Source organism: Lynx canadensis, chromosome F1 (genome assembly GCF_007474595.2).
Source record: "Lynx canadensis isolate LIC74 chromosome F1, mLynCan4.pri.v2, whole genome shotgun sequence".
Classification (NCBI taxonomy): Eukaryota; Metazoa; Chordata; class Mammalia; order Carnivora; family Felidae; genus Lynx; species Lynx canadensis.
The window spans coordinates 25,177,254-25,204,253 of record NC_044319.2 but is presented as its reverse complement, the minus strand read 5'-3'; the positions used below and the strand labels follow the sequence as shown (position 1 = coordinate 25,204,253).

The 27,000-nt window shown below is 42.3% G+C and overlaps 1 protein-coding gene across 4 annotated transcripts in view; it reads left to right on the top strand.

Moving 5' to 3' along the window:
* The first annotated feature begins 18,319 nt into the window (after positions 1-18,319).
* NPL (N-acetylneuraminate pyruvate lyase) overlaps positions 18,320-27,000 on the top strand; it is a 39,145-nt gene continuing 30,464 nt past the window's right edge. For 2 of the 4 annotated variants that reach the window (XM_030302425.1, XM_030302427.1), the window contains exons 1-2: positions 18,525-18,605; positions 22,955-23,040. In XM_030302425.1, the coding sequence (XP_030158285.1) occupies positions 22,973-23,040 (68 nt within the window). In that variant the 5' untranslated portion in view covers positions 18,525-18,605; positions 22,955-22,972. Of the gene's footprint in view, positions 18,391-18,501; positions 18,606-22,954; positions 23,041-27,000 lie in introns of those variants that run through there. The other 2 variants (XM_030302424.1, XM_030302428.1) reach the window with 2 other exon arrangements.

The following is a 27,000-nucleotide window of genomic DNA, read 5'->3' as shown; positions in this document are numbered from 1 at the left end:
AAGGTTTCCTTGGAATAAAACACTTTATTAGGAATCTGCCTTTGCTTTATTTTTTGGTTTTTGGCCAGTGTAGCTTTAACATATATGAAACCATGCTGCGTGATTTATGGCCTACGTGGAGTTTTCTTACCTTTCGAGCAAACATTTACCACGCAAGCAGTGGTGTGCTCTGGGAGCTGTCAGCAGCCACAAAGGACTGATTTTGTACATGTCCTCCCAATTCCATGTTTTGTGGCACCGCATCCATAGCTTGAAATTAGCCATGGTGGGAGTATTTCACCCTGGCAACTGACAAATGATATAAATTAGGGTTTTTTTTTTCCTCTCCCAAAGTTGGCTTGCCAGCACACCACTGACTGAGCCCAAAAGGATTCAAGAGTCCCCCAGCCATCCCTCTCCACTCCAAATGCCACAAAAAGGCAACTGAAACCACATATACAAATATTGAATGGGAAACATTACAGACATACATCAAATCTATGCAGACAGAAACACAAAAACAAACTGAAAAACCCTGGTAAATTATCTGTACATTCCTACCACACAAGGTTCTGGCAATGAGGTGTTGATATTTTTTTTTTTTAACTAACAGTAAATGTAATATGGCCAGAGAATTTTGAATCAGCCTCATCTGAAGCCACAAATGAATATACTCAAAAGACATACATATTACTGCTGGAATCCAAATATCTCAATTGCACACTGAGGGCAATATAATGATGGAATAACTGACTTGTCAGAGTAGATGATCTGTCATTTATCCCAGTGAGCAAATGTAGTGGTGCATTTTTAGTCTTGTAATGGCCAATGAATAATAATGGTTAAATGAATTAACAGTCTTTGTTTCCTCTGATACGTTTTATCTATTCTCTTAATGTTTAAATGCATTGGTCCTTTTTGTCTGGAACTCTAAACATTATGCTACGTTCCCAAGGATGGCAATCGTGATAGGGGAAGTACATATAAGGTGCTGGATGGTTCTCAGAGGACTTTTTTATATGCAATTCCTGATTAATGCTTACACACACCCTCTAAAGTAAGGTGCACCCATTTTGAGAGAAGGAAAAAGATGTTCGTCAGGGTAAGAGCTGTGGACTCTGCACCCTATTGTGATTATTGCTACTGAACATTGGAAGATGGCTATCATAGCCATCAACACCACGGCCATAAGAATGACTACCAAACTGTCCCTGCTTCTTTCTGTCACTCTCACTGTCAGGAAGCTCAGGACAAGAGCTTGTCTCATGTCTATACACTAAGTCTCAGGTCAAAATTTTAAGTGAGCCAATATCTTGTCTTTTTTTCCTTTCTGCTGTAGGATGAAGATCCTCCACCTAGCAAGACTCTCAAAATGGCAGATGCCCCACACAGAAAGGAGTTCAAATTCTGGACATATATTATCACTATCATTATTTTTATTATTATTATTGGCATCTATCTTATTCATGGCAGCTTATCTTTTTTGAGACTCCTTCCTAAATTTAGGGAAATACTCAAGTCATGAGTCATTACCACTCCAACACAGGAGTCAGAATACACTCTGCAATCCGAGGATTCGGGCACATGAATTAGTTCCTGCCAGTTAGGGACACTACCACAAGACACTGATTCAGAATTAAGCAACAAAAGGAAAGAGGTGCTCCGTGGGCCTTCCATCTTTGCATCTTCGCTGGGGAGGCAGAGGCAGAGGTGTCTGGTTTTGTAGTGACTGTTCTCCAGGGACTGAAATAGTACTTTTCTTATGTAGAAGTAGCAACTGTATAGAAGCAGGAGCTTGGTTTGGGGGACTGTACCCCAAGACTTATCCTCAAGCCATTTTCCAGTCCACTCAACAGTTCTGTGATCCACCTGGTAATTTTTTTTAAGTTTATTTATTTATTTTAAGAGAGGGAAAGAGAGAGGGAATCCCAAGCAGGCTCTGCACTGTCAGCACAGAACCCAATGTGGGACTTGATCTCACAGACCATGACATCATGACCTGAGCTGAAATCAAGAGTCAGACGCTTAACCACCTGAGCCACCCAGGTGCCACCACCCAATATTTTTTAAAATAAAATGCTTTTTCATTTATTCAGCAAGAGTCAGCTTCTATTTTTTAGAGAACTCTAATACAAGAACTCTAATACAATTATTTTTCCTATTTCTCAGATATGGACACAGAGCTTTAATTGGTTAAATTGCTTACAATCACAAAGTCAGTCAATGAGAGAGCGAGAATTTCAACTAGGACTATCATAATCCAAAGCCCACCTCTAAACCAGAAAGATTATACCACAAGGCCATAAAAATAATGAATCAGAGTTGAGTCACTGCTGTTTTTTTAAGTTAGAATAAATGATAGAAATATACAGTCTCACCTGAAGTTCTGAAAACTAAAGTGTCATAGAAGAGGACACAACACAAGTCTTCTTACCTGATGTGCTTTCCATGGTACCTCTCATCCTCATAATCCTGCCATTTTTTTTTTTTTTTGCTTTATATGTTTTGAGATGAGTTTTTAAGTGTAAATGAGTTTAAGAATATTGTATAGGAAGGAGGGGACCAATTGTTTCTTGCATCCCACACTCTCCTTCTGTGTTGTGTCCATCTTACCAAAATACATTCCTTGGTAGTTCTTTCAGCAGGAGTCTATTTTTAAATTATTTACCAGAAAATGCCTTTATTTTTTTCCTCATTTTTTTTTTTTGAGAGAGAGAGAGAGAGAGAGCAAGCAGGGGAGGGGCAGAGAGAAAGGGAGAGAGAGAATCTTAAGCAGGTTCCATGCCCAGCATGGAGCTTGATCTCACAACTGTGAGGTAATGACTTGAGATGAAATCAAGAGTCAGATGCTTAACTGATTGCGTCACCCAGCTGTCCCAAGTTTTTCCTTATTCTTGAATGACAGTTCAGTTGGATATTTCTAGGTTATTTTTCTTTTTTTTTTTTTTTTAAATTTTTTTTTTTCAACGTTTATTTATTTTTGGGACAGAGAGAGACAGAGCATGAATGGGGGAGGGGCAGAGAGAGAGGGAGACACAGAATCGGAAACAGGCTCCAGGCTCTGAGCCATCAGCCCAGAGCCCGACGCGGGGCTCGAACTCACGGACCGCGAGATCGTGACCTGGTTGAAGTCGGACGCTTAACCGACTGCGCCACCCAGGCGCCCCTAGGTTATTTTTCACCAACACTTTGAAGATATTATTTTATTGTTTTCTAGTATTGAAGCTGATAAAAAGTTTACTATTGGTCTGCATTTGTGATTAATCTGTTTTTCTAGTTGTTTTTAATGTCTTATTTTTCTTTAATAGTCTACAATATCAGCCCACTGTGAGGTTTGTTCTTAGTTATCTTGCTTGGGACATGCTCAGATTTTCATTCTTAGGACTCTTATCTTTCAACAATTCTGGAAAACTCCCAGTCATGACCTCTTCTAGCATTGCCTCACCTCTGCAGGATAAACTCTCAGGATCTATAGGATCTACTTCTATTTCCTTTGGGAAAAGAATTACCACTTTTTTTCTTTTCTGGGAACACAGCTCTCCCTGCCTCCCTAATGGGTTTGTGATATGAGAAGTGACATGTGCATCTTCTAGATAGTGCCTTTAAAAGACATGGGCAAACATGATCCTTTTCCCTTCTCTGCGACCCCGACCCTGCCACCGCCACCACTGCTTAGGATGCAGACCCCAGGACTAGAGCTAAAGAAGCCACAGATTAAAATAACAGAGCCACTCACCAGCCCTTAGTATCTGTTATATGGGAGAAAAATAAATCCCTACCTTCTTCAGGCTTCTATATTTTAGGTCTTTTTTTTAAAAAAAAAACAACTTCTATTATACCTTAACAATTGTACCTCTGTTGTCTCTACTCTCCCCCTTATGCCTTCCTTACTGCGTGTGTACCAGTCTGCATATGTGTGCCCGCGCACGCACACATGCACACGTGACCTCTCCTTCTTTTATATCTCTTATTTTCTTTTCTCTTATTCATATTCATATTTTCTACCTCGTTATTTCTCCACATTGCATTCGAGGTGAATGTCTTTAGATCTTTCTTACACTTCACTTGTTCTCTTCAGATGTCTAATGTGCTATTTAACACATCCCTTTGAATTTCTAAAGCCAACAAATATGTTTTTAACTTCTATACTTTCTATTTGGTTCTTTTGCAAATAAACCTGTTCTTTTTACATAATAAATTATTTCATTCTACTCCTTCCTTTATGTCTCTGATATTTAAAACATACCTATTTCATAACCTCTCTCAGATGTTCGAAGTTAGCTCAGTTTTGGGGTAACTAACTTTCCTCTTTATTTTATCTCCAGATTCATGGTGACTTATTTCCTCATTCAGTTTGTAATTTTTTTAAGCTTATTTATTTATGTTTGAGAGCAGGGAAGGGCAAAGAGAGAGGGGGAAAGAGAGAACCCGAATCAGGTTCTGTGCTATCAGCACAGAGCCAGATGTGGGGCTTGATTTCATGAACCATGAGATCATGACCTGAGCCAAAATCAAGAGTCAAGATGCTTAACTGACTGAACCACTCAGGGGTCCTGGTTTGTAATTTTTAATTAAGACTTCATCTTCAGCAGGACCATTTATCCCAATGGATATCTGTGCGATAAGTTGTAGAAATACCCCTAACACAGCAGTTTGTTTATCCCTGGTGAAATTCTGAGTTCCCAACGTCCTAGGCCAGCTTTTATAATTTCTCAGATTAACATTTCTATACCCATAGATAATGTAAACTTGAAATCTATATCTACACATGGTAAGGCCTGGGGAACACTTACATTTTCCACTAACAGCCCCAGACCAATTAAAGCTTCCTTTCTGCTTCCCCACAACAGTTGTGAATGTTTCTTTAAGGTAGTTACACCCAGGTGGTTACACAATCCCTTCACAGATGAGGCACCCCTGCTGGCCTCCAGGATTTATTGAGAGAACTCTGCCACAGAATTGTCAGATAAGATACAGAATATCTGGTTAAATCTGAATGTCAGATAAACATTTTTTAGTATAAGTATGTCCCATTCAACTTTTGGAACATACTTATGTTTTTAAAAGTATTCATTGTTTATCTGTAATTCAAGTTTAACTGGCATCCTGTACTTTTAAATGCTAAATCTAACAAGCCTAGTCACAGTTCTCTGCCTAAACTTGGCCCTTGGGGCCATATATCCTGTCCCTACAAGGGCCTCAAAATGCCAGCCTCCAGATTCTGGGACCTTTATGTAGCTCCAGCAACATTAGCTACAGTTATCACACTGGCTCTGAATTCCTTTTTCATACTGAGAACTAGACTATTTCCCTTACTTTTTTCAAGACTAGTTGTATATAAATATTTGAAATTTCTGCCACATTTTATCTAGACTTTCTACATGGCAGTCACGGGAAGGAAGGCTTGTCCATGTCAGCACAGGCTGCCATTGTCACAAATACTTGAGTTGCGCACTGCACCATGCCACCCAATGAAAAGCCTGGAGCACAGAGGGGTTAATTCACCCAAATTAATTGGAAGATGAGGAAATGTGCAGGCACAAGTCCTTACAACTTCTGATCCGGGGATGTTGCCCATTTTGGCAAAAGGAAGTTTTCCTATAGGATGGATTCTTCAAAGAGAAGCAAACACGTCCCAGTGTAAGCTAATGTTTGACTTCTCAAGAACCTGGGTATCCAAGGATTTCCCCTATATTTGGAGGGCCCAGGAAACGCAGTAAAATTCTGACTTTACTGCACTTTATTTTCACTGGGCCAACTAAGAGATGAGAAGCTAGATGGGGAGGTAAAAATAGAAAATTATTAACTAAAAGGGGTTGAAACATGTATATTTTAAGACCTTAAATTAGTCAAAATCTAGAAAATGGAAGACACCAAATCATCAGATGAGAAAATACAGTGCTTTTGTATTGAAGTGTTTCAGAGAAAAGCCCCTTTCAATATAGTTCTAAATGAAGTCCTCAGAATAGAAAAAGAGTATTTTGTTTTCATTTTAGACATGGAAAATCCCCTGGACCAAAAATTCCAAAATCTTTCCCAGATATTTTCCAATTTTTTTCAATAATTCCACATCCCCCACATGGTTTCCAGGCAGAGCCTAATTTAGCCTAGACCCAAATATTCACCAAAGATCGCAAATCCAGGCTTTTAACATGTTCCCAAAATGATGAAATTTAACTTCCTGTTTTTGTATTCTCTGTGTTAAAGGTATTGATTTGTTCAAGATAAGCATTTTTTAAACACCACAAATTTTGAAACTCTGTTTTGGTACATCTATATTTTTTTTTTAGTATTCCGTAAGTCTAAAAAATTGATCCATGCTCTGGGCTTTCTGCCCCCTGCCAGGTTCTGCTGCTAAAAATTCATGTTATAAAAGCCTTAAAGAGTACGCATACCTCCCATTATCTCCTAGCTTGATGTGAGTCCATGAAAATAAAGTACACATTCTGCTAAATAGGAATCATTTATAATTCAAAGAAAAATAGAATAATGCTTCTGAAGCTTGTCCCTTGGCCCAGAACTTCTTTGCTGCATGAGATCCGAAGCTCTAACCTACCTCCACCTCCCAGGTCTGTAGGAATCCCTTCCAGGACAGGTCTAGTCCACTCTAAGAAAACTCACTGGATGACAGTCCAAATTATGACTCTCCAAACTTTCAGAACAAATTAAATCAGAGAATCATAGGATTTTTTTAATGTTTATTCACCCAAATTAATTGGAGGATGAGGGAATGTGCAGGAACACATTTGAGAGAGAGAGAGAGAGAGAGAGAGAGAGAGAGAGAGAGAGAGAGAACAAGTGGGGGAGGGGTTAAGAGAAGGAGAAAGAAAGAGAATCCCAAGCAGGTCCCGCACCGTCAGCACTGAGCCCACCACAAGCCATGAGATCATGACCTGAGCCAAAATCGAGTCAGATGCTTAACTGACTGAGCCACTCAGGGGCCCCAAGAACCACAGGATTTTAATAAATGTTTTCAGAGTAAACCATGTAGCTTAGAAAACATTTGGAAATTTCACAAAAGCATAAAGAAGTGGAAATAATATATATCTTCATCATTCAGATACGCTTCTTTGCATAAAACATATGTTTAACAAAAATGGAATCATACTCTAGGAGTTGTAGAATTTTTTTTCGCTTATCTATATATTGTGAACATGTCCCACTACGTTAAATGGTTTTGCATGGTAGCATTTTAGTGACTACACATTCCATTTTTATAAATATGTTAATTTTTTATTGGTCCTCTATTTGGGGGCATTTAGATTGTCTCCAACCCTGTGATAATTATCCTTGTAGAAGAATTATTCTTGCAGCCAGCCATAATTACATCGTTAGGATAAATTCCCCAAGTAAAAATGATAGACTCCAGAATAGGCCCATTTTCAAGGTTTGAGGTACCCACTGCCAAATTACCTTGCAAAAGGTTTATCAATCCTGCCAGTAGTATATGAGAGTATCTATTTACTTGCTTTAAGGAGTCTTATATAAACTAGTGATTATCTGTCATGCAAAAGTACTCTTCGTTAATGAAAAGGATTTTCAGCATGATTTCTGTAAACACTGAACTCTCCTAGTACACTGTACATTATTCAATTTAAAATATGAATTTAAGTTTCTGTGGAAATGTTCTTTAATGCAATTAATAAAGAAAATAAGGCATTTCTCTACTTGATTTTCATTTTAAACAGAGAATGCCACCTCTCAAAGAATTCTTTCCCTTTCTGCCTTCATCTAGGCTGAGAAGAGATACCAAAGTACAGCACAGTTATTCTGCTCTTCATCCACCCTCTATTTCGTATTCAGTTTCCCATCATGCACCAGATAAACACGGCAGCCCTGACATGATGAGAAGCCTTCCCTGAAGACTACAGCCCACACTCATCCATCCCTTCACTGAACTCCTATTATACTTATTGTCTGTACCACACAATTAGCACTTTATTATATACTGTCTTGTTCTCTAATTGTCTGTACCACACAATTTAGCACTTTATTACATTCTGTCAGATTCTGTAATTGTGTCATGTATTTTTGCCTTGTCTCTCCACCTAGATTATAAGCACCAAAGTGGCAAGGGCCCTGTCTGGTGCTGCTTCGGCATTCCCCACAGCACCAAACACTGCCCTAGGAACAACAAAGTGGGCTTTCGACAAATACCAACTGCTTTATTGGTTGGTGCGTGGGTTGGGAGACTGGTAGATTGATTTTGTGATGGGCGGAGCTATGGAGAACCCAGAATGGGAGATAGGGAAGGTGCTGAGTGACAGGACACCTGGGTGCTCTGGTCATTCTAGCCACTCCTCTTCAGTAGGACCTGTTCTGTCACCTAACAAGTCATTGAGTTTCTGAGTTTTTCTATGTACAAAGAACAGGGAAACCAAAACATGTGACCAGACAACAGCATTTTTAAAATCACATGAAAATCACATGCTTTTCATCTGAAGATTTTCCATCGTAACATTCTCCAACATGGGAGGCACTGCTATGCAGAGAAAGAGGTCACGCTTTAGAATTAGACAGACTTCTTACCACCTGTGTGACCTTCAACAAATTGTTTAACACCTCTCTCTCCCTAAAATTAAACCCTGGTTCGTCATCTCTGCAATTATTCCAATGACCGTGATTATATGTGATATCGCCACTGAGTATCCATAAGACTGCTGGAGTATTCTTATTTTTTCCAATTTGTGCAAATGCCATGCCTTGAAGTAAGTGTTAAATATTGTTATTATAATAAACATAATCAGTACCTCTTTTAGTCTCACATACTAGTTGAAGAGGATTGACCTTGGCTGTGATTCATGGGTTTGTTTCTCAGAAAATAAGCTCAGGTAGTTACACAATTTCTTGATCTTTCTCTGTTGGAGGGTCGTTTACACTCAGTGGTCTACCGCATGACACCAGACCTCCTCCTAGTAAATTATAAGAGAAGAAACACCCGATGTCCAGCACTAGCAGATCCATGCCTCAGTCTGTCACTTTTACCTCCACTGTAAACATTTAGGTGACTGGAGCATTGAGTTAACCACATTTCTCTGAATTTGGGATGATACAAATAAAATGTTCTGTTCCTGTATGTCATCTACCTTTTCCCTTTCCAGTCAATATGTTTTGCCATACTGTACCCTGTCATGTTTTTGTCCTTGTTTCTTCAATTGGCAGGTGCACAGTAAAATGTAACCAAACAGTTGTTCAACATGTTATTCTCTCAAAACAAGACCAATGGAAGCTCCCAGAAGTGCTGCTCTCACCCTGCTTCTTCTGCTCCCCTGAAGACACAAGGAGCCCAGAGAGCCTTGAATGGCTATTTTGTAGGGTAGGGGATGTCCCTTTACGAATAGCTCCCCTCCCTCTGTGCCTGTTGCCTGGATGTCCTTTGGTAAAGAGGAAAGGCTTCCTTTTGCATATCTAGGCGAAATGACAGTGATCGATTATTCTTCAAAAAAGTATTTATCAAGGTCTGCCCCGTGAAAGCAAGGACTGGGTGCTGGCCAAAGATGCATACCACACAGTTAGGAGCTCATACTTGAGGAACTTGGGGAAGGAGACATGCCAACATATAATTACCACACAGTGAGATAAGTGTAAAGAGAACATCTGTGGCCAGGGTGCCAGCCCGAGTCCAACTGTGCCTATCACAAAAGGTCAACTTTGATAAATCTAAGGGAACAGCTCACCTGGCTAGGAGCTGATTAGACTCAAGGAAGCTACTGCTGGAAGACAGTTTTGTGGCAGCCTCGGGTGGAGAAAGGGGGACAGGAAGGGTAGGCTTGGGGTGGGGAAGTGGGGTGGGTAGGAAGAAATGCCTGGTCTCGGTCTTTAGTTCCCTGCCTTGGCTCCATGGACTCACACCTGAGGCCTGTGGAGCACATCCTTCAGGTGGAGAGGAGGAGGCTCAGTAAGACACTCAGGTCTCACTTCAGCAAGTCATGCTGCTCTGGGACCTGGGTGACAGAATGTGGCAAAGCAGAAGAGAAAAGCTTCTCTGCACACTTTTAGGCACCAGAAGACAGCAACCTTGGCTTAAGAGTGGCTGGGACTGTAGCTGAGACCAGACACTGCTTCCTAGTAGCTGCACAGCAGGGGACACCAACAAGGAGCTCAAAGCAGAAGAGGAAAGGATGGAAGGGGGCACAATGGAAGGTCCACCCTGCCTCCCAGGCAAACCAGGGGAGACATGGAGTCCGGGGTGGTTCTGCACCAGGCAGGTGGATGCCCAAACCAATGCAACATGAGTTCTTACCATGGTTATGACAACCACTGCCATTCGTGCTGATGCTCAAACAAAACTTAGGGAAGCACAGGTTCTCCAACACAGAAAAAAAAGAAAGAACACATATTTTCTGCTCACAAGATTAAGCACAGTAATGTCTATCCTAGTTGGTAATGGAACTGAGGTCTGGTAAGGTGGAGAGACAAGAGGTGCAGGATAAGTAACAGAAGGAGATTCAGACAGTAACGCTGAGGACTGGGGGGTTGGTGCTGGTGAAAGGGGGTCAGCCAGGTGAGCAGAGGGGTGTAAGCAAAGCTCTGGGTGGAGGAGCTGCCTGCAAGATGGAACAAAAGAGAACAGCCCTGAGTCTGTAGGCAGACTAGAGTCGGATGACTAGACAGAAATGTCCAGAACCAAATTCTAAAAATAAGACTTCTCCCCTGAGCCAAACAAAATTAAATTCAATTTCCAAGTACGTGATTGAATAGAATTCAAACAACAACAAAGCATTTCAAACAGTGCTAAAGGGCACGCTGAATACTAAGTCCGTCCTCCTCAAATCCCCGCTCCCAGGAGGACCCGTGGATAGCTGCTGGGGAACACCAGGACAGCCACATGTTGTTAAACTGCTTAAAGGTTCTCTACAGACTAGTAAACAGCTGCTGCTTCAAGCCACTGGAGTGCTGCCCCCTCCCCCCCAGAACTTCAATCAGTCATTACAGGGTTAAAGCTTAGATATTAGAAGATCCCCAGCACGCTTCCAGATCTCAAGCCAGCAGCCATCCCTGTTCCCAGAACCGACCCAGTTGTTAAATATTTGACTATCACTGTTATCCTTCCAGATAACATACCTTCACATACAGGTACGCCCCTACACGCACCTTGTTTTCCTTTAATACAAATGGCAGAATTGAATACCGTTCTGTACTTTGCTTTGCTTATTTTTTTAACCTACTTGGCCCACCTTTAAATGTATGGCCAAATATAGATTGGAGGCATTTCTTTCAGAGCTGAGATAATTTAGCCGTAACTAAGATACCTAGCCTGCAAAATGGAGCACAGGAATAGAGTGAGATTTTAGAATAACTTATGGGAACTTTCCAGTAGGCCTGGAAGAACCTCATCAATGGGGGCCATGGAAATAACACTGGAAGCTGGGGCCAGCAATGCACGATGGCTTGGGCAGAGGAATGAGGAGGGGCAGGATCAACAAAATTTCCCGGAATACCCCTCAGGAGGCCATCTGAGCTCCCACCCCCTTCACCAGCTGACAGAAGGGGCCTAAACTTCCCCAAGTCCAGACCATTAGTGCCGAGTTCAGCTGTTACCCAGAACTGAAGCAGTCTTAGGTGGAAGCAAATGAAATTTCAAGTTGCACTTACCTCACCGAACACTTTCCAGGGAGTCTTCCTTTTGCTCAAAGAGGACATAAAACGAAACTTCTTCATAAATGAGCTAAAATACATTTCTCCTAAGAGCTCCATCTTCACCTCAAATGCTGAAAGGAAGCATAGAGTGATTTATATTCCTGAGGGAGAAAATACTTATAAACTAAACTTGAACCAGATTTTTAAATATCCTCTCCCTATAAAAAGTCAAGGGGCTCTAGGGTGGCAGTTCGTTGAGCATCTGACTCTGGATTTCAGCTCAGGTCATGATCTCACGGTTCATGAGTCTGAGCCCCACATTGGGCTTTGCGCTGACTGCTTGGGATTCTTGGTCTTCCTTTCTCTATCCCTCCCCCACTCACAATGTCTCTTCCTCTCCTCTCTCTCTCTCTCTCTCAAAATAAATAAATAAACTTGAAGAAAAAAAAAAGCCAAGGGACACTTGGGTAGCTCAGTCAGTGAAGCATCCAACTTTGGCTCACATCATGATCTCACAGTTTGTGGGTTCAAGCCCTGTGTCAAGCTCTGTGCTGACAGTTCAAAGCCTGGAGCCTGCTTCAGATTCTGTCTCCCTCTTTCTCTCTCTGCCCCTCCCCTGCTCCCAGTCTCTGTCTCTGTCTCTGTCTCTCTCTCTCTCTCAAAACTAAATAAACATTAAAAAAAAAAAAAGCCAAGACCACTGAGTGTACTCTTTTTATAGCCATATTTATCTTCAAAACCCAAAGAAGTAGTATGGGAGGGGAAACTTAATTTTCTGTGTCTCCATACATCATTTTTTCATTACTTTAATATTAAGGAAAGAGAGATTAAAGAAGAATGTTTACCATTGAAGATGTCAGCTCCATAGATTTTTGGGAAAGGGAGGATAGGGAAACGGGATCAGAAAAAGATTGCCTAATATTTTTATTTTTACTGATATTCCCAGAAACTTGCAGTTGGGGAAAGAGTCATTAAATGAGAAAGCAATTTCTGCTGACAGACTGTCACCTAGTGGTGAGTCCTTACCTAATTCATAATATGAGCAGCTATTGAGCTTTGGGAAGCTTTTGGAAGACATGTTTATTACTCTTTAGATCCCCTGGGAACCATACAGAGTATTGTTACAAGTGGACGAGACTCACTTGCATGCGTCCCAACAGCCTCATGTTCATCAGGCAATACCTAACACAGGCCGAACATCCTTCAAAGGAAGTTTGCCTCTGTACTTTTCTGAATATTGTCAAAGAAACCTGGCCAAGCAAAATTAATATTAACTTCCTTTTCTGTTTTCAGACTATGGCCCCCTCATACTTTCCCCCTTGCTAGTCATCAAACTAGGCCCAAATTTTCAAAGGGTTTTCCAACTATTAGGGGATGATAAATCAATGTGGGTAACCCATTGGCACATTGGTCCATACATACAATTCAGAAAGAGGTCTCAAAGTCAGCAACAAGGCAACATCGTCCAGATTTAATATACGTCAGGAATCCCTTCCTTCGTGCTCTCAGAGAGACACTACAGTCCTCTTTATCTGGATCCAGTGTCCTCAATGCTCCCTAGTTCTTGTTCTCTGTGTTCATACCACCCTTCTCGGCCACAGGGGTCCTTACTCTTATATCAATACCAGTCAACAAGGGGGTAACCCTCCTCCCATCAGTGCAAAAGGCTATGTTCTGGCAACAGAGCTAGGATACCTCTCTCTGTTACCAACAGTCATTCTGCATTGCATAGCATTTCAACTACTTATTGAGTGCCTATGATGTAGCAGGCACTAGATGTGTCCCAAGGAACAGAACAGACAGACCACTGCCCTCACAAAGCTTACCAACTAACGGGGAGAACTAAACACGCTAATAAGTTGTGACAGGAATGGAAAGAACACAGTGCTAGGAGGAGGGTCTGCACAAGTCAGCTTCTCAGGAGGGTTACACCTGAGCCATGATCTGAAGGATGAGTAGCAGTCAGACTGAAGAAGGGCCGCCCAGGCAGGTGTAAAAGCCCTGATCTTGGTAAGGACTTGGGGCTTCTGAAAAACCAAACAGAAGCCAGAATGCTATAAACTAACTCCACTGGAAAAAAGATGCCGACAATATTCCAGGAGGTCTAAAATCCACAATCACAATAATAGCATTATTCATAATAGCCAAAAACTGGAAAGAACTCAAATGTCCACCAACCAATGGATGAATAAAATGTTGTATATCCATACAATGGAATATTGTGTGGGTATAAAAAGGGATGAAGTAGATTCCTACTACAATATGGATGAACCTTGAAAATACTACACTAAGGAAAAGAAGCCAGACACAAAGGACTACATGATGCATAATTCCATTTATATGAAATGTCCAGAACAGGCAAATCTATAAAAATGGAAAGACTAATGGTTGTTTAGAGCTGGGGGCCAGGAGGAGGAAGGGAACGGGGCATGACTGCTAACACATATGGGTTATTGGGGGGGGGGGGTCATGAAAATGTTCTAAAATTTTTTTTTCAACGTTTATTTATTTTTGGGACAGAGAGAGACAGAGCATGAACGGGGGAGGGGCAGAGAGAGAGGGAGACACAGAATCGGAAACAGGCTCCAGGCTCTGAGCCATCAGCCCAGAGCCCGACGTGGGGCTCGAACTCACAGACCGCGAGATCGTGACCTGGCTGAAGTCGGACGCTTAACCGACTGCGCCACCCAGGCGCCCCAAAATGTTCTAAAATTGTAGCAATGATTGCACAACTCTGTGACATAATAAAGAATATCGAACTACCATATGCTTAAAATAGGTGAATTGCATAGTATTGAATAGCATCTCAGTAAAGATTAGTATTATTAAAAGATTATTGCTATTAAAAATCCGGAGTCACAGAGTCCAGGTTAAGAATGCCAATATGGAGTTACATCTCTGTTCATTTTTTTCCTTTGAGCTGGAAACCAATATGCATTCACCAAAGGGCTGAGCCAGGAGACAACTGAGCACAACTACTCTCAAAACTGTCCCTTCCTGTGACCCAAAGCGTTCTCTGAAACGCAGCTTATGCATAGGACTTTTCTCCCCTCAAGAGACATCCTTCTACTAGTAGGCACTTAGTCTCAGAAATTAACCTATAAAAGGGAAGAGTCTTTGTCATGGGGACTAGCAATCTGTCCAACTTCTAGTCATGGCCTGCTTCCTTCTCTGAAGATCTATGGACTTTGATGCAAAAATAAACTTGTGCTTTTCTACCAGCCCCACCGACATACCCACACAACCAGAATTTCCAGGAGTGATTCTCATACCTATAACTTGGTTGTATTCCTTTACATGGAATGCAAAGGACTGTTCTTCCTCACCATGGAGAGAACTTTCTCAGGCCCACGATGGAGAGCAAAGCTTCAAGACCCAAATTCCATTCTCCTTCCTTCATGAACGTTCCCCAATGTAGCAGTATTCTGGCTGTCTACAATCCATTTCCTCTTTCCTGGTAAGGACAACTGTAACATTGTCATTTATAATAAAAACTATAAATTTGGTCTTCCATTTCTGGCACAGAGCTCCTAAAACTCTTGACATTTCCGAAGAGATGAGAGCAATGAATGTCTTTTGTTATGTTAATGAGGTGACTAGCTTTTCGAAAGCATCTTAGGATAGGGGCTGGTTGCCAAGAGAATCAATCATGTGATTAGAAGGTTGAAACTTTCGGTTCCATCCCCAACCTTCTCCAAAATTGAATCAATTACCAATGGCCAGTGATTTGATCAATACTGCCTATGTAGGGGCACCTGGGTGGCTCAGTCGGTTAAGTGTCCAATCTGCTCAGGTCATGATCTCACAATTTGTGGGTTCGAGCCCCACGTCAAGCTCTGTGCTGACAGCTCAGAGCCTGGAGCCTGCTTTGGATTCTGTGTCTCCCTCTCTCTCTGCCCCTCCCCTACTCACACTCTGTCTCTCTGTCTCTCTCTCAAAAATAAACATTAAAAAAAAAATACTGCCTATGTAATGAAGCCTCCATAAAAACCCAAAAAGGAGGGCGGGCAGAGGGTTTCCAGCTGGTAAATATGGACATTTGGGGAGAGCATACACTTGTGCTCAGAAAGGACATGGAAATTATGAGCCCTTTCCCCATCCCTTGCCCTATGCATCTTTTCCACCTGGTTGTTCCCAAGTTATAGCTTTTTATGATAAGCCAGTGATCTAGTAAGTAAAATGTTTCTTTGAGTTCTATAAGCTGTTGTATCAAATTAATCAAATCCAAGGAGGGGGTCAAAGGAACCTCTGGTTTATAGCCAATGGGTCAGAAGCACAGGTAATAGGATCTGATGTAACATCTGAAGTGGGGGTGGGGCGGGGAGGGCAGACTTCTATGACTGAACCCTTAACCTGTGAAATTTGATGCTATCTCTGGGGAGATAGTGTCTGTCGGAATTGAGTTAAACTGTAGGACACCCAGTTGGCATCAGAGAGCTATTCCTTCTTAGTGAGGGGAACACCTCCCACACAGTGGAATTGGTACTAGAACATTTCAGCACCATGACAAGAAGGTAAGGGGAACCTTTCTGGGAAGGTTTCTCCAAGTCCACTCAGGAACCTGTGATAAGGCTCCACTGTCAGCACCAAGGATGGAACGTGTGGCCAGTCTGATCAATTACAGTGTACTGTATCCCCCCAAGCTCTTTTCTCCACATCACTGAGTTTCAAACTTGAATTGTAGTGAACACAATACGATGAGGAACCCCAACATATATATTTTTTTAAACAGAGTTGAAGGCAGTAAACGTCTCCAAATCCAACCCTCTTCGCCTGCAGGTAGATAAGCACTGAGCTCTGCGCTGTGGGAAAAACAAAGAAATAGGACAAGGTACCTGCCTTGAGCACCTCGCAGTGGAATGAGGGGGCAAGAAAGAAAAGCATAAAAAGTAATGATGATTAAATAACACTGTACAACAATAAAAGAAAGGTCACAGAGCCCTTGCCACTTATCAGACAAGTGTTAGAGGACTTCGGGCCAGCAGTGAACCTTGGCTGTCTCTCCCTTCTTCTAAGGCCTCCTCCTTGTCTAAGACTGCTCAAGTGTCAACCTCCCCCAGGAAGACTTCAGAAATGCTCTCCTGCCTCATCACGCCCACACACTCACCCCTCTGCCCAGATCAGAGTCTTTCCCTCCCTCAGTGTTTCATACCTTTGTACCAGCATACATATTTTTAAAGGTAAATGTCTTCCCCACAATTCATTGGAGAGGCTGTGAGTTTCTTAAGGGCATGTAGTAGAGGCTATGATGCTCCCCCTCCACCATTCCAGTGAGACTCTTCCCCACCCCCTTTCTTTCCATAGCTTCTACCACAGGTGTCAGCCCTGTATGACCATCAAGGCTCTCCCTGCCTTCTCCCTGGGTCCCTCCCCAAGTATATTTCCTGCACCTCAAATCCAGTTTTAGCATCTGTTTCTTAGCAAACCCTAACACACTATTATAAGGCATTGCTTTGTACTAGTACATATATTTAAACAGTAGTTTATTCATTTAACATGTTGGTTTATTGGTTGACAATATTAAGCCTGATGTTCTATAACTTTTGGGTACTGAAATACTTAATTGTGCATGTATTAAACTATGACTTTGAAAAAACTTACATCCCATTAGGATATATTCTTGTTGACATTCTTAGACAGACATAACTAGGACTTTTCCCTTCCTTTTTTGCAGGAAAACATAGAGTAGTGGTTAAAAGTATCGTCTCCCACACTACTTGAAACCAAATCACAGCTCAACTACTCATGGGCACTGTGGCCTTTGGCAAATTACTCAAACTCATTGAAATACTTTTTTTTTTTTTTTCTGATCTTTAGAATGGGATGGTGCTGAGGCACCTGGATGGCTCAGTTGGTTAAGCGTGGTACTTAGGCTTAAACAGGACTTCAGCTGAGGTCATGATCTCACCGTTTGTGAGTTCCAGCCCCGCATTGGGCTCTGCACTGACAGCGTGGAGCCTGCTTGGGATTCTCTCTCTCTTCCTCTCTCTCTGCCCCTCCTCCACTTGCACTCCCTCCCTCTCAAAATAAATAAACTTAAAAAAATAGAATGGGATGATGGTTCCTCAACTGTAAAATATGACTTTAAAAAATAGTACTCAAGACAAAGGATTGTTTTATGAATTGATTAATGAATTAATTTCTGGAGCCGCATGCAATGAAAGTACTTCTATAATGAGTTTAAAAGCATTTAAAATGCAAACTAGAAAGCCCTAAGGGAAATTTATTTTCCCTAAATGAATTAAGCATAGGCCATTGTCTTTTATGCAAAATTGAGGATAACTCACATTAACAAGAGAAACCTGAGGACTTGTCTATGTTTCTAATGTATTAGCACAGCATGTGACACTAGAAAGTAAACTCTTGACATTCCTACAAGTAGAGATATTTTGTTTAAAAATAATTATCCCGTTCAAAACTCTTTCAGTTGTTCTCCAGAATACGCAGGAAAGCTACCGCTTTAGAAACGAATCCAATTTTAATATCCGTTCATCACCTTTGAACATGAGGGCATGCGGGGTTGGGGCAGCAGCACCAGCCTGAAAAGCACAGACAGGATCCCCGACTGGCAGGCAGGGTTCTCAGCACGCTTCGGAACCGGCAGCCCAAATTTCAAAGCCCACAACCACGAAGTACCTGTTGCTGCCGAGCCCTGGACAGAAGTTAAAGCGAACAGGAGCCCAGGAGGCATCCGCAAGCGGTACGACCCGCGCAGCTGAAGGGGAAGGGAGAGTTTGCCCCGCGGAATCTGGGCACGCGTAAGCACGCGCCGCGGCTCGGGAGGCGCAAGCTCGGAAGCTCGCAGTCCCGGCGCCTCGCCCACACCCCCAGGTAACGCGGAGGGAGGCTAAACTGCACGTGTGCTCAGCGTCTGGGGCGTGCGGAGCGCGCGGCTCTGCGCGGGCGCGTAGGCACGTGGTGCGGGGCCGCGCGGCAGCGGAGGAGAGAAAGGCCGCGGCGGGGGCGCGGGGCGGCGCGCGGCACTGCGGCGAGCGGCAGCAGCGGCGGCGGCCCACACGCGACCGAGGCAGACCCGGGCTTATCCGGTGAGCGCCGTCCGCGCGGGGCGGACGGGCGGAGGGAAACCTGCCCCCCACCCGGGGATGGGGGCAGGAGGGCAGAGGGGCGGGGGGACGGGGACGGCCCGGAGGAGAGGGGAAGGCCCGGAGGAGAGGGGAAGGCAGAAAAGCTGGGACGTGGGGCTGGAGGAAGTGCTAAAGCGACACGCTCCAGTCCTGGGGCAGGGGTCTGCACAGAGGGACCACTCCCCTGGATTCTTTCCGGACTGCATAGCCTTCTCCAAGGACCCTTCAGTGAGCTGAGTCAGCTGTGGAGTGGAGCAGACTTTATCATTGCATTTGACCCAATGCCTTCATTTTATGGGAACTTGGTTATGTTTCTGCGTTTTGGTTTTGTTTCTTTCGTTTCTCCATTTCTTTTCTTCTTTTGCGCGTATTTCTCGAGTCATTCACCATGCCCAGAGTTGCATCCTCCGTCTCGCCCAGAGATTTTTTTTTTAACTTTGCCCTTTTCCGAGGATTTGACTTGAATTCTTTGTACTAAGTGTTGGTGGATAGAGATACAAGATTTCAAGAGTAATATCCTCTCCCCAGCATCTCTATTAACATTCTAAATTCGCATTGAGCCCTAGGGTGGAGAACATTCTAACCACTTGCTTTTGATACAAGCTACAAAGAATGCCAAAGCTTGACGTTAACAAGTTTATTTAAAATTTGAATGTACAAAATGTCAATCATTACTTTTGTGATCTTTTGCCCCCATCTCTTCCTGGAAATTCAGCATTCACAAAGTCAGCAAATTTTGGTCTTTTCGTGTACTGCTCTGTGCAGAGACAGGTTTTTTTGAAGCTGTTCCTGCTCCCTGGTGGCTGACGCTGTAGAAGAGGAGCCAAAACCACCCTGCTAATAACATGTAACATTTTTAAGGAAAAGCAAGTGTTTGAGGGAATTTTGAGGAGTAAGAAATTGTCTTCCTCTTGGGAGATCAGGGAATGTTCTTTAACTTGTACAGTGAGTTTTAAAAGTTGTCTAGACTCAAGGGGCTGAAGTGGGAGATAGTCATTCCAGATGGGAGAACCTAAGGAAGCAGGCCAGATGGGAGAAGGTGGGTAGGAGCAACAGGGAACACTTGAGCTAGTGCCCTTCAGGCATGAAGAGATTTATACAGAGCCCTGGACCAGGAAGTTTGGCATTTCTCCTACTGAAGCCAGGGGAAGTCATTAGCATTTTCTGAGCTGGGCCAAGGCAGGCTTAGAAATGTCTGTGCTTCCAGGAGATTAACCTGGAAGCCTATTTGGATTGGAGGAGGAGAGTGGGGATTAAGGTAGGAATTCCTGACTCTGACCCCACATCTCTACAGGTTCTATGTTTTTGAGATTTTGTAACCAAATTGCATTTACATGCACTCAATTTTGTTTCTTTCAATCAAAGCCATATATAAAACTACCCATCCAAGCTTCTGATGATCCTAAGAGTATCTGTAACTGCCCTAAGTGTGAAATAGATGTAACTAAAAGCTCAGAATACCGAAGTCTAGTGTGAACAGCCTAGCACTGTTTGAATTAGACTTTTGGTGCTGACCCTAGCTCTTGAGACTGTTATCATTTGAGCCTTCTTGAGTCCCTTTGGGCCTCTTAGACCTGGGGTTGTGCCCGTTGGTCTAGATAAGAGGTAATAAAGGGTAAGTTATGAGAGAGGCAGTAAGGGGGCAGGGAAGGAAGATAAGAGGCAAGAATACTTGCTAATGTCCTGTAGCCATCTGGTGCGACTTCATACTGTACTTGCTATGTGCCGGGCGCCGTTGTTAATCACTCTACAAGAATTCATTAAATTCTCAACAACCTATGAAATATGACTACTGTTATTAACAGGAGTGAACACCGAAGCACAGAGAAGGTAAATAACACTTCCAGGCTCACCCCACTGGGAACTGGTGGAGCCAGGATGCAGACCCATGATGTCTGACTCCAGAGCTGATGCTCCACCTCCTCCACTGTAAGGACTAAAGGAAGCAATCATAGGGGACAGGTGGCAGGTTCAGTCTGAGGTGTCCTGAGTTCAATGCTTGCAGGAGTGCCCGGTGGAGATACGCAGCAGGCATAGCGTCCATCTCCTTTAATGCAAAGACATTTCTCTGGGATAGATGGGCCTATGTTATTGGCCTTGTGTTTTCCCCATGGGCCAGGTGATTACATTTGTCTCAAAACGCCCAACAGGATTTTGGTCTCATCTTCAAACTAGGACAAGGCAGAAAAATCCTAGTATCCCGTATATCACATAAGTTTCCCCTTTATTGCCCTTCAATACAGAACAAAACTACCTGAAGGATTTGGGCTTAATTTCAGGAGCAAGTCTTGCTAGGGACGTATCTGTAAGGGGAAGGGATCACGTTGGCTTCCTATAAAAGCAGTAAATTTTGCCACAGTGTGCCCTTTCATGTCTTTGTTTTGTCCTGTTTCTGGCTTGAAGGGCTCACCTGACCCAGAACTCTTGGAAGAGACAGAAGAAGTAAAAGATATGATCTTTGTAATCTGTAAAGTTTATGCTCCTATTTGGGGAAATGAGGTTAACAGTTATAAAGAGCAAACAAAATGAAACAGTTGATAATTGTTACGTTGTGTGGGTCAACTTTAAGTATAGTGGACACTGGGCTTTTTAATGTGCCAGTGACCTCAGACCTGTAATATACCCCAACTTGTCCATTACCTATAGACATCACTGTGTTTGCTCTAAGCCAACCATGTTTTGTCTAATTGTCACCAAATACTATTTGGTTATATTTTATTTTCTTCTTCAATTTTTAAGACTTTGCATTCATGGCTTCACATTTTTGTGTCTTACAGTTCAAAAAATAACAGTTCTGTAACTAGGTAAGTGGAAAAGCTGAGAGTTGAGCCAGGCAGTCAGCCTGTGGAATCCAAGCTATTAACCACGATACTCTCTTGCCTCTCATTGGCTGTTTTCGACAGCCTCTTGGCTTTTTTACACTGGTACAGACAGGTGTATTCTCTGCCTGATGGGGAGGGATCATTTTGCCCCACATAAGTGGAGTCAGGTTGATTTTCTCAGCCATGATCACCCTGTCTGTGGAAGTCATTATCCAGCTACAATTTGAACACCTCATTCAATTACCTACATATTCATCACTTTTTAATTGAACACAAGATGTCTTACCAGGTTACTCAGTGCAGGAAAAGCAAAGGCAAATGAAATGTATTCCTTATCCTAGGGAGCTTGGTCTAGTGGGGGAGAGATGAATAAACAATTATGATACAGTGTGCATGGTCTACTAGAGCTAGGAAAACAGGGCAAAACTAGTCAAAATTAGAATTTTCAAACATAGGTAAATCTGAAGATCGTTAAGTAGATCACACAGAAGCCGTAAGACTGTAAGTGCTGGTTTTAGGTGAGCTTCTCCTTAAAAGAATGAAGATATGGAAAAACAAAAGAATGTCTCTTTTCTCCTGACCATATTTCAATTTAAGTAATAGTATTTATGTATATATATTATTTATATTATATATTGTATATATTGTATATATTATGTATTATAATTATATATGCTATATATTATCATACATTGTATATTACATATATTATAACTATGTATTATATATTATATGATATATAATTATAATTTATATAATTATATAATTACATATAATTATAGATTATATATGATATAAATATATATCATATATAATATATATTATAATTATATATTATATATTACATATGTTATATATTATATATGTAATGTATTATATATAAAATGTATATATGTTATATATAATACATAATATATATAAATATATATATAATATATATAAAAATATATATTGTATATTATATACAATACGTTATGTATATAATATATATAGGATAATATATATAATTTTATACATATGTTTTATGTTATATGTGTATAAAATTACTATTACTTAAATTGAAATATGGTCAGGAGAAAGATATATATATGTGTGTGTGTGTGTGTGTGTGTGTGTGTGTGTGTGTGTGTGTGTGTATATGATCTCCTTGAGTTAAATTGATGTTCTTTCTTGGGCCTGCTGTCATGTACCCCCTCTCTGTGAGGTTTCAGACTGCCTGAATCACCTGTATAGACAAAGTGGGAGGCCTTTCTGATAGTATTTTCCTGGAACACTTGTCACCCCCCCCCCCCGCTCCTGTCTTTAAAAATAATCTCCTTGTCTGCAAAATTAAGCTCTACATTTTACATTCTCTTCATTTGCTCTGTGTGTTTGTGTACTTGTAAGCATTTTTCACAATTTTAAGCTGGGAATGGACTTTGCCTGGGAGTTTGATCATTAATTGGCATTCCTTGAAGAAGGAGAGGAATTATATCGTATGTTTTGCAGACATTTTTCAGCAGCTCAATGGCCTCCCGGAAGAAGAAACTTCAAGGTCTTGTTGCTGCAACCATCACGCCAATGACTGAGCATGGGTAACTATCACTTGGGACCTAAGGGGATCTGTTCTCATTCCAGCAACATGGACAGAAATCCTCTACACGAGCAGTCACTTAGACTGTGCACCTCTGTGGTACTGTTGCCAAATGGCAGCTTCTGTCAGTCATCCCCCCCCGCATGGTCTCTGACCCCAAGTCAGAGAAGAGGTCTCTGTGTCACAGACTGAACAGGAAGAGAGAAGGTACAATGTGGCATCTTGCCTTTCTCCCAGCATCTGTAGCTCCAGAAAGTAAATTCTCTTTGAATTTCATCAGAGCCCTGGCTTTCCCAAATAAGGCCAGTGGAACTGGATGAGGAGAATCTCATTTTAGCAGGATTTGCTATTAGCACTGACCTGGCCCCTCTAGATCCTGTCCCTGGAAAGCTGCATGATTCCACCCCAGGCTATTCATAGATGTGATTAAAATGCCCTCCCTTGAGGAAAGTGGGGAAGTTAGCTGCAAGGTGGACCCCTTAGTATGTTTGTAATCACATTTCAGCATTGGTTAAATGTTGGCAGCCTGCAGGAATTCGAGGTAACAACAGATGATTGCTGAGAACTCCTTACCCAAACAAGTATTTTAGCTCCTAGATGAATGTTATGGCAGGCCCTTTGCTCGGTCCTAGCAGATAACGGTCACGTGCCGTAGGTGTCCACATGCAACGTGTAACTCCTCCCCGGACATTGGCTTTAACCAAAAAGGGATTTATCCACCTGGATCTAAATGCTTTTGACCTGTTGGAGGGGTCAGTCTGCCAAAAACAGTCAAAATTCTGGATTCTTAAAGCTTCTTTCTTTCTCTATAAAATGCAATGGTAATTCACCTGCATGGTGGACTTACAGGTGTTCAAGTGAAGTCATCCATATGATGGTGCTCAGCACAGGGTCACTTTGCACTTAGGTCAATAAGTTTGTTTGAACCACTGTTGTGGCATCAGATGGGGATGAAAAGATGATGGGGCATTTAAGATATTTTTATGCACGGCATTTTATTTTTTTTGGTCTTACGTTGCTGAATTTAAACCTTAACCCTTCCCCTTTAAAAAAGGTGAAATTTCTTAGGACTTTGTATTCTCATTCAGAGCTGGCCATATCACAGTTTTCCCTCAGATTATTGGAGTTCAAAACCTCCATCTTCTCAGTTTCCTGAAAAATCATGTCTTTAACTAGGTCTAAATCGAATTCTTGCTGAGATGGCATTTAGATTATTCAGTGATTCATAGCAGTTTTTTTCTGTTGCTTCTCCATTTCCACAAGTTCGAAGAAAGACCGAAGTCAGCTCTTTGTGTGTTAGCCACTGTTGGCCCCATAAAACAGATAAATCATGTGACTGCATGAGCAGGCAGGATTCACTTCCTGTTATTGACTAGGATCCTGTTTGCAAGCTCAGAACACGACTACTGGTTGATGCTGCTTTAACCTTTTTCATCAGACCCCTCAGCCTAGAAGGGACCTCTTGAACAGTCTCATTTGTTCCTTTGGGACTCACTGGAGTGTCAATGTGTTCTTCCTCCCCATTCCACTGTTTTCCCAGGACACCAAGCCCCATGTATTAGAGATAAAGGACTCTGCTTTTCTGGATCCTTCTCCACTCCCCAGTATCTCTGGCCCTCCTGTCTCCATTTCTCTATTTCTTCCTCTTCTTCAATTCTTTTCCTTTCTAGAACCTTCACTTTCCTGATGTGTGAAATTGGGGGTGCCTGGGTGGCTCATTCAGTTAGGTGTCCAGCTCTTGGTTTCAGCCCAGGTTGTAAACTCACAGTTTGTGAAATTGAGCCCTACGTCAGGCTTTGTTCTGACAGTGTAGAGCTGTAGAGTGGGATTCTTTCTCTCCCTCTGCCCTTCCCTGCTCGCTTACATGTGCATGCTCTCCCTCTCAAAAAAATAAACTAAAAAGAAAAAAATTTTTTAAGAATTAAGTTAAATTAAGGAGAGCATGGGTGGCTTAGTTGGTTAAGTTCCGACTCTTGATTTTGGCTCAGGTAATGACGTCAGGGTTCGTGAGTTCGAGCCTCGTGTGGGGCTCTGGGCTGATAGCTCGGAGCCTGCTTGGGATTCTGTCTCTCCCTCTCTTTCTGCCCCTCCCCCTGCTTGTGCTCACTCTCACTCTCTCCCTCAAAATAAATACATAAACTTAAAAAAAAAATTAAAATGTATGTCAGGGCATAGCACATAGTAAGCATATAAGTTATATTAGTTCCACTGTCTTCTTCTGCCTGCCCCATCCAAGCTTTCCTGTAGGTACAAGGCAAGATTGGAGCACCCACCGAGGACAGGTGGGCATTTGCCTACTTGCCTACAGGGGAATGTGAACTTCTGACATGTTTCCAGGAGATAAAAAAAAAAAAAGGGTCATGTGGAATCAAATACCTGGAAATTCTGCCTGGTGACCTGACATCATGGGTGTTTCCCTAACCTGGCTCATAAAGTAAGCCACAGTCTCCATGAGTGAGAGTGGTTGAAAAAGAGCTCTTCCCTGCATCCTTTTTTCTTCATAAGTCCAAGAAATACTCTGATTCAATGCTGAATGTAAGTTAAAGTTATGGAATGGGGAAGTTCTCAGAAAGAACATGGTTAGGTGGGTTTTAGTTAGAATGTCTGGGTTCTTGACCCTCCCCCCCAGCTTTACCACCAACTAGCTGTCTGACCCCAAGGAGGTCTTGTCACATGTTAAAAGTTCTCTTTCATATTCTGTAAAGAGAGGGAGTTCAGCCATATCCTCTCCAAAGCCCATTAAAATTCAAAGAGTCTTCTCTGGTGTTATGTCATGAGGGATACTGCAGTGGTCCCGTAAGAATGTGTAAAAGCACCTGTAACCCCAGTCCAGCGTGCACACTGTAGCACAGTGAGCTTCCTCATAAATAAATCTGATTACGTCCTCTTTAAGAATCTCTGCTGACTCCCTTTTGTCTAAGCCTTACTGCTTATCCACAGACTATTTGCTCTACATCCCATGGGAACTTGCTAGGAATGCAGAATCTCAGGCCCTACTACATACCAACTGAATCAGGACAGGCATTTTAACTATCCCTGGATGATTCTTTAGCACATTAAAGTCCGAGATGAACTGATCTAAGTTCAAGCTCAGACTCTCTCGGATACCTCTCCTGCTACATTTCTGGTCCCCCAAACACCTCATAGTTTTTTCCCTCAGTGCCTTTACTCATTCTGTTTCCTCTGCCTTTTTCTACCACCATCCTCCCCTCCCTCTACTCCACGTGAGCACTTCTACTCATCCATCAAAACCATCCTCTGGTGCTTCTTCACCATTTTCTGTAAAAAGAATGATAGAGTCCTTCCCCTGGGATTCCACGTCAGCCTGTGTACATCTTTACACATTACATCAGCCTGTGCATGCCTTTTACGGTACTCATTACCTGTCTCTCCCTCCAGGCTTGCAGCTGCTTCACCTTATTCCATGGATATTTATTGAGTACCCAGCAATCCGCAAAGACTGAGCGTGTTTTTTATTCATCATTCTGTCTTCAGCCTGTAGCACAGTGAATAGTACATTTTGTTATTTCACTAGGAAAAGAAGCTAACACTGATGAGCTAAATACTAGGTGTCAGTCATCATGTCGGGCATTTTAATGTACATGTTCCAATTTTTTTTAATGTTTATTTATTCTGGGGAAGAGAGAGATAGCATGATCAGGGGAGGGGCAGAAAGAGAGAGAGAGAGAGAATCCCAAGGAGGCTTCATGCTTAGGAAAGAGCCCAATGCAGGGCTCAATCATGACCTGAGCTGAAATTGAGTCAGACGCTCAGCCAGCCAACTGAGCTACCCAGTGCCCTGTACATGTTCCAATTTAATCTGGGAGAGAACTACAATGTCGTTTGTACAGTTGATGAGACCAAGATCCTAAAGGTTAACACACTGCCCCTAGCCATGTCACTGGAGAGAAAGGTCTTTCTCTACCCTCCTCAGTTCTCATCTTTTTCTACACAAGAGTAC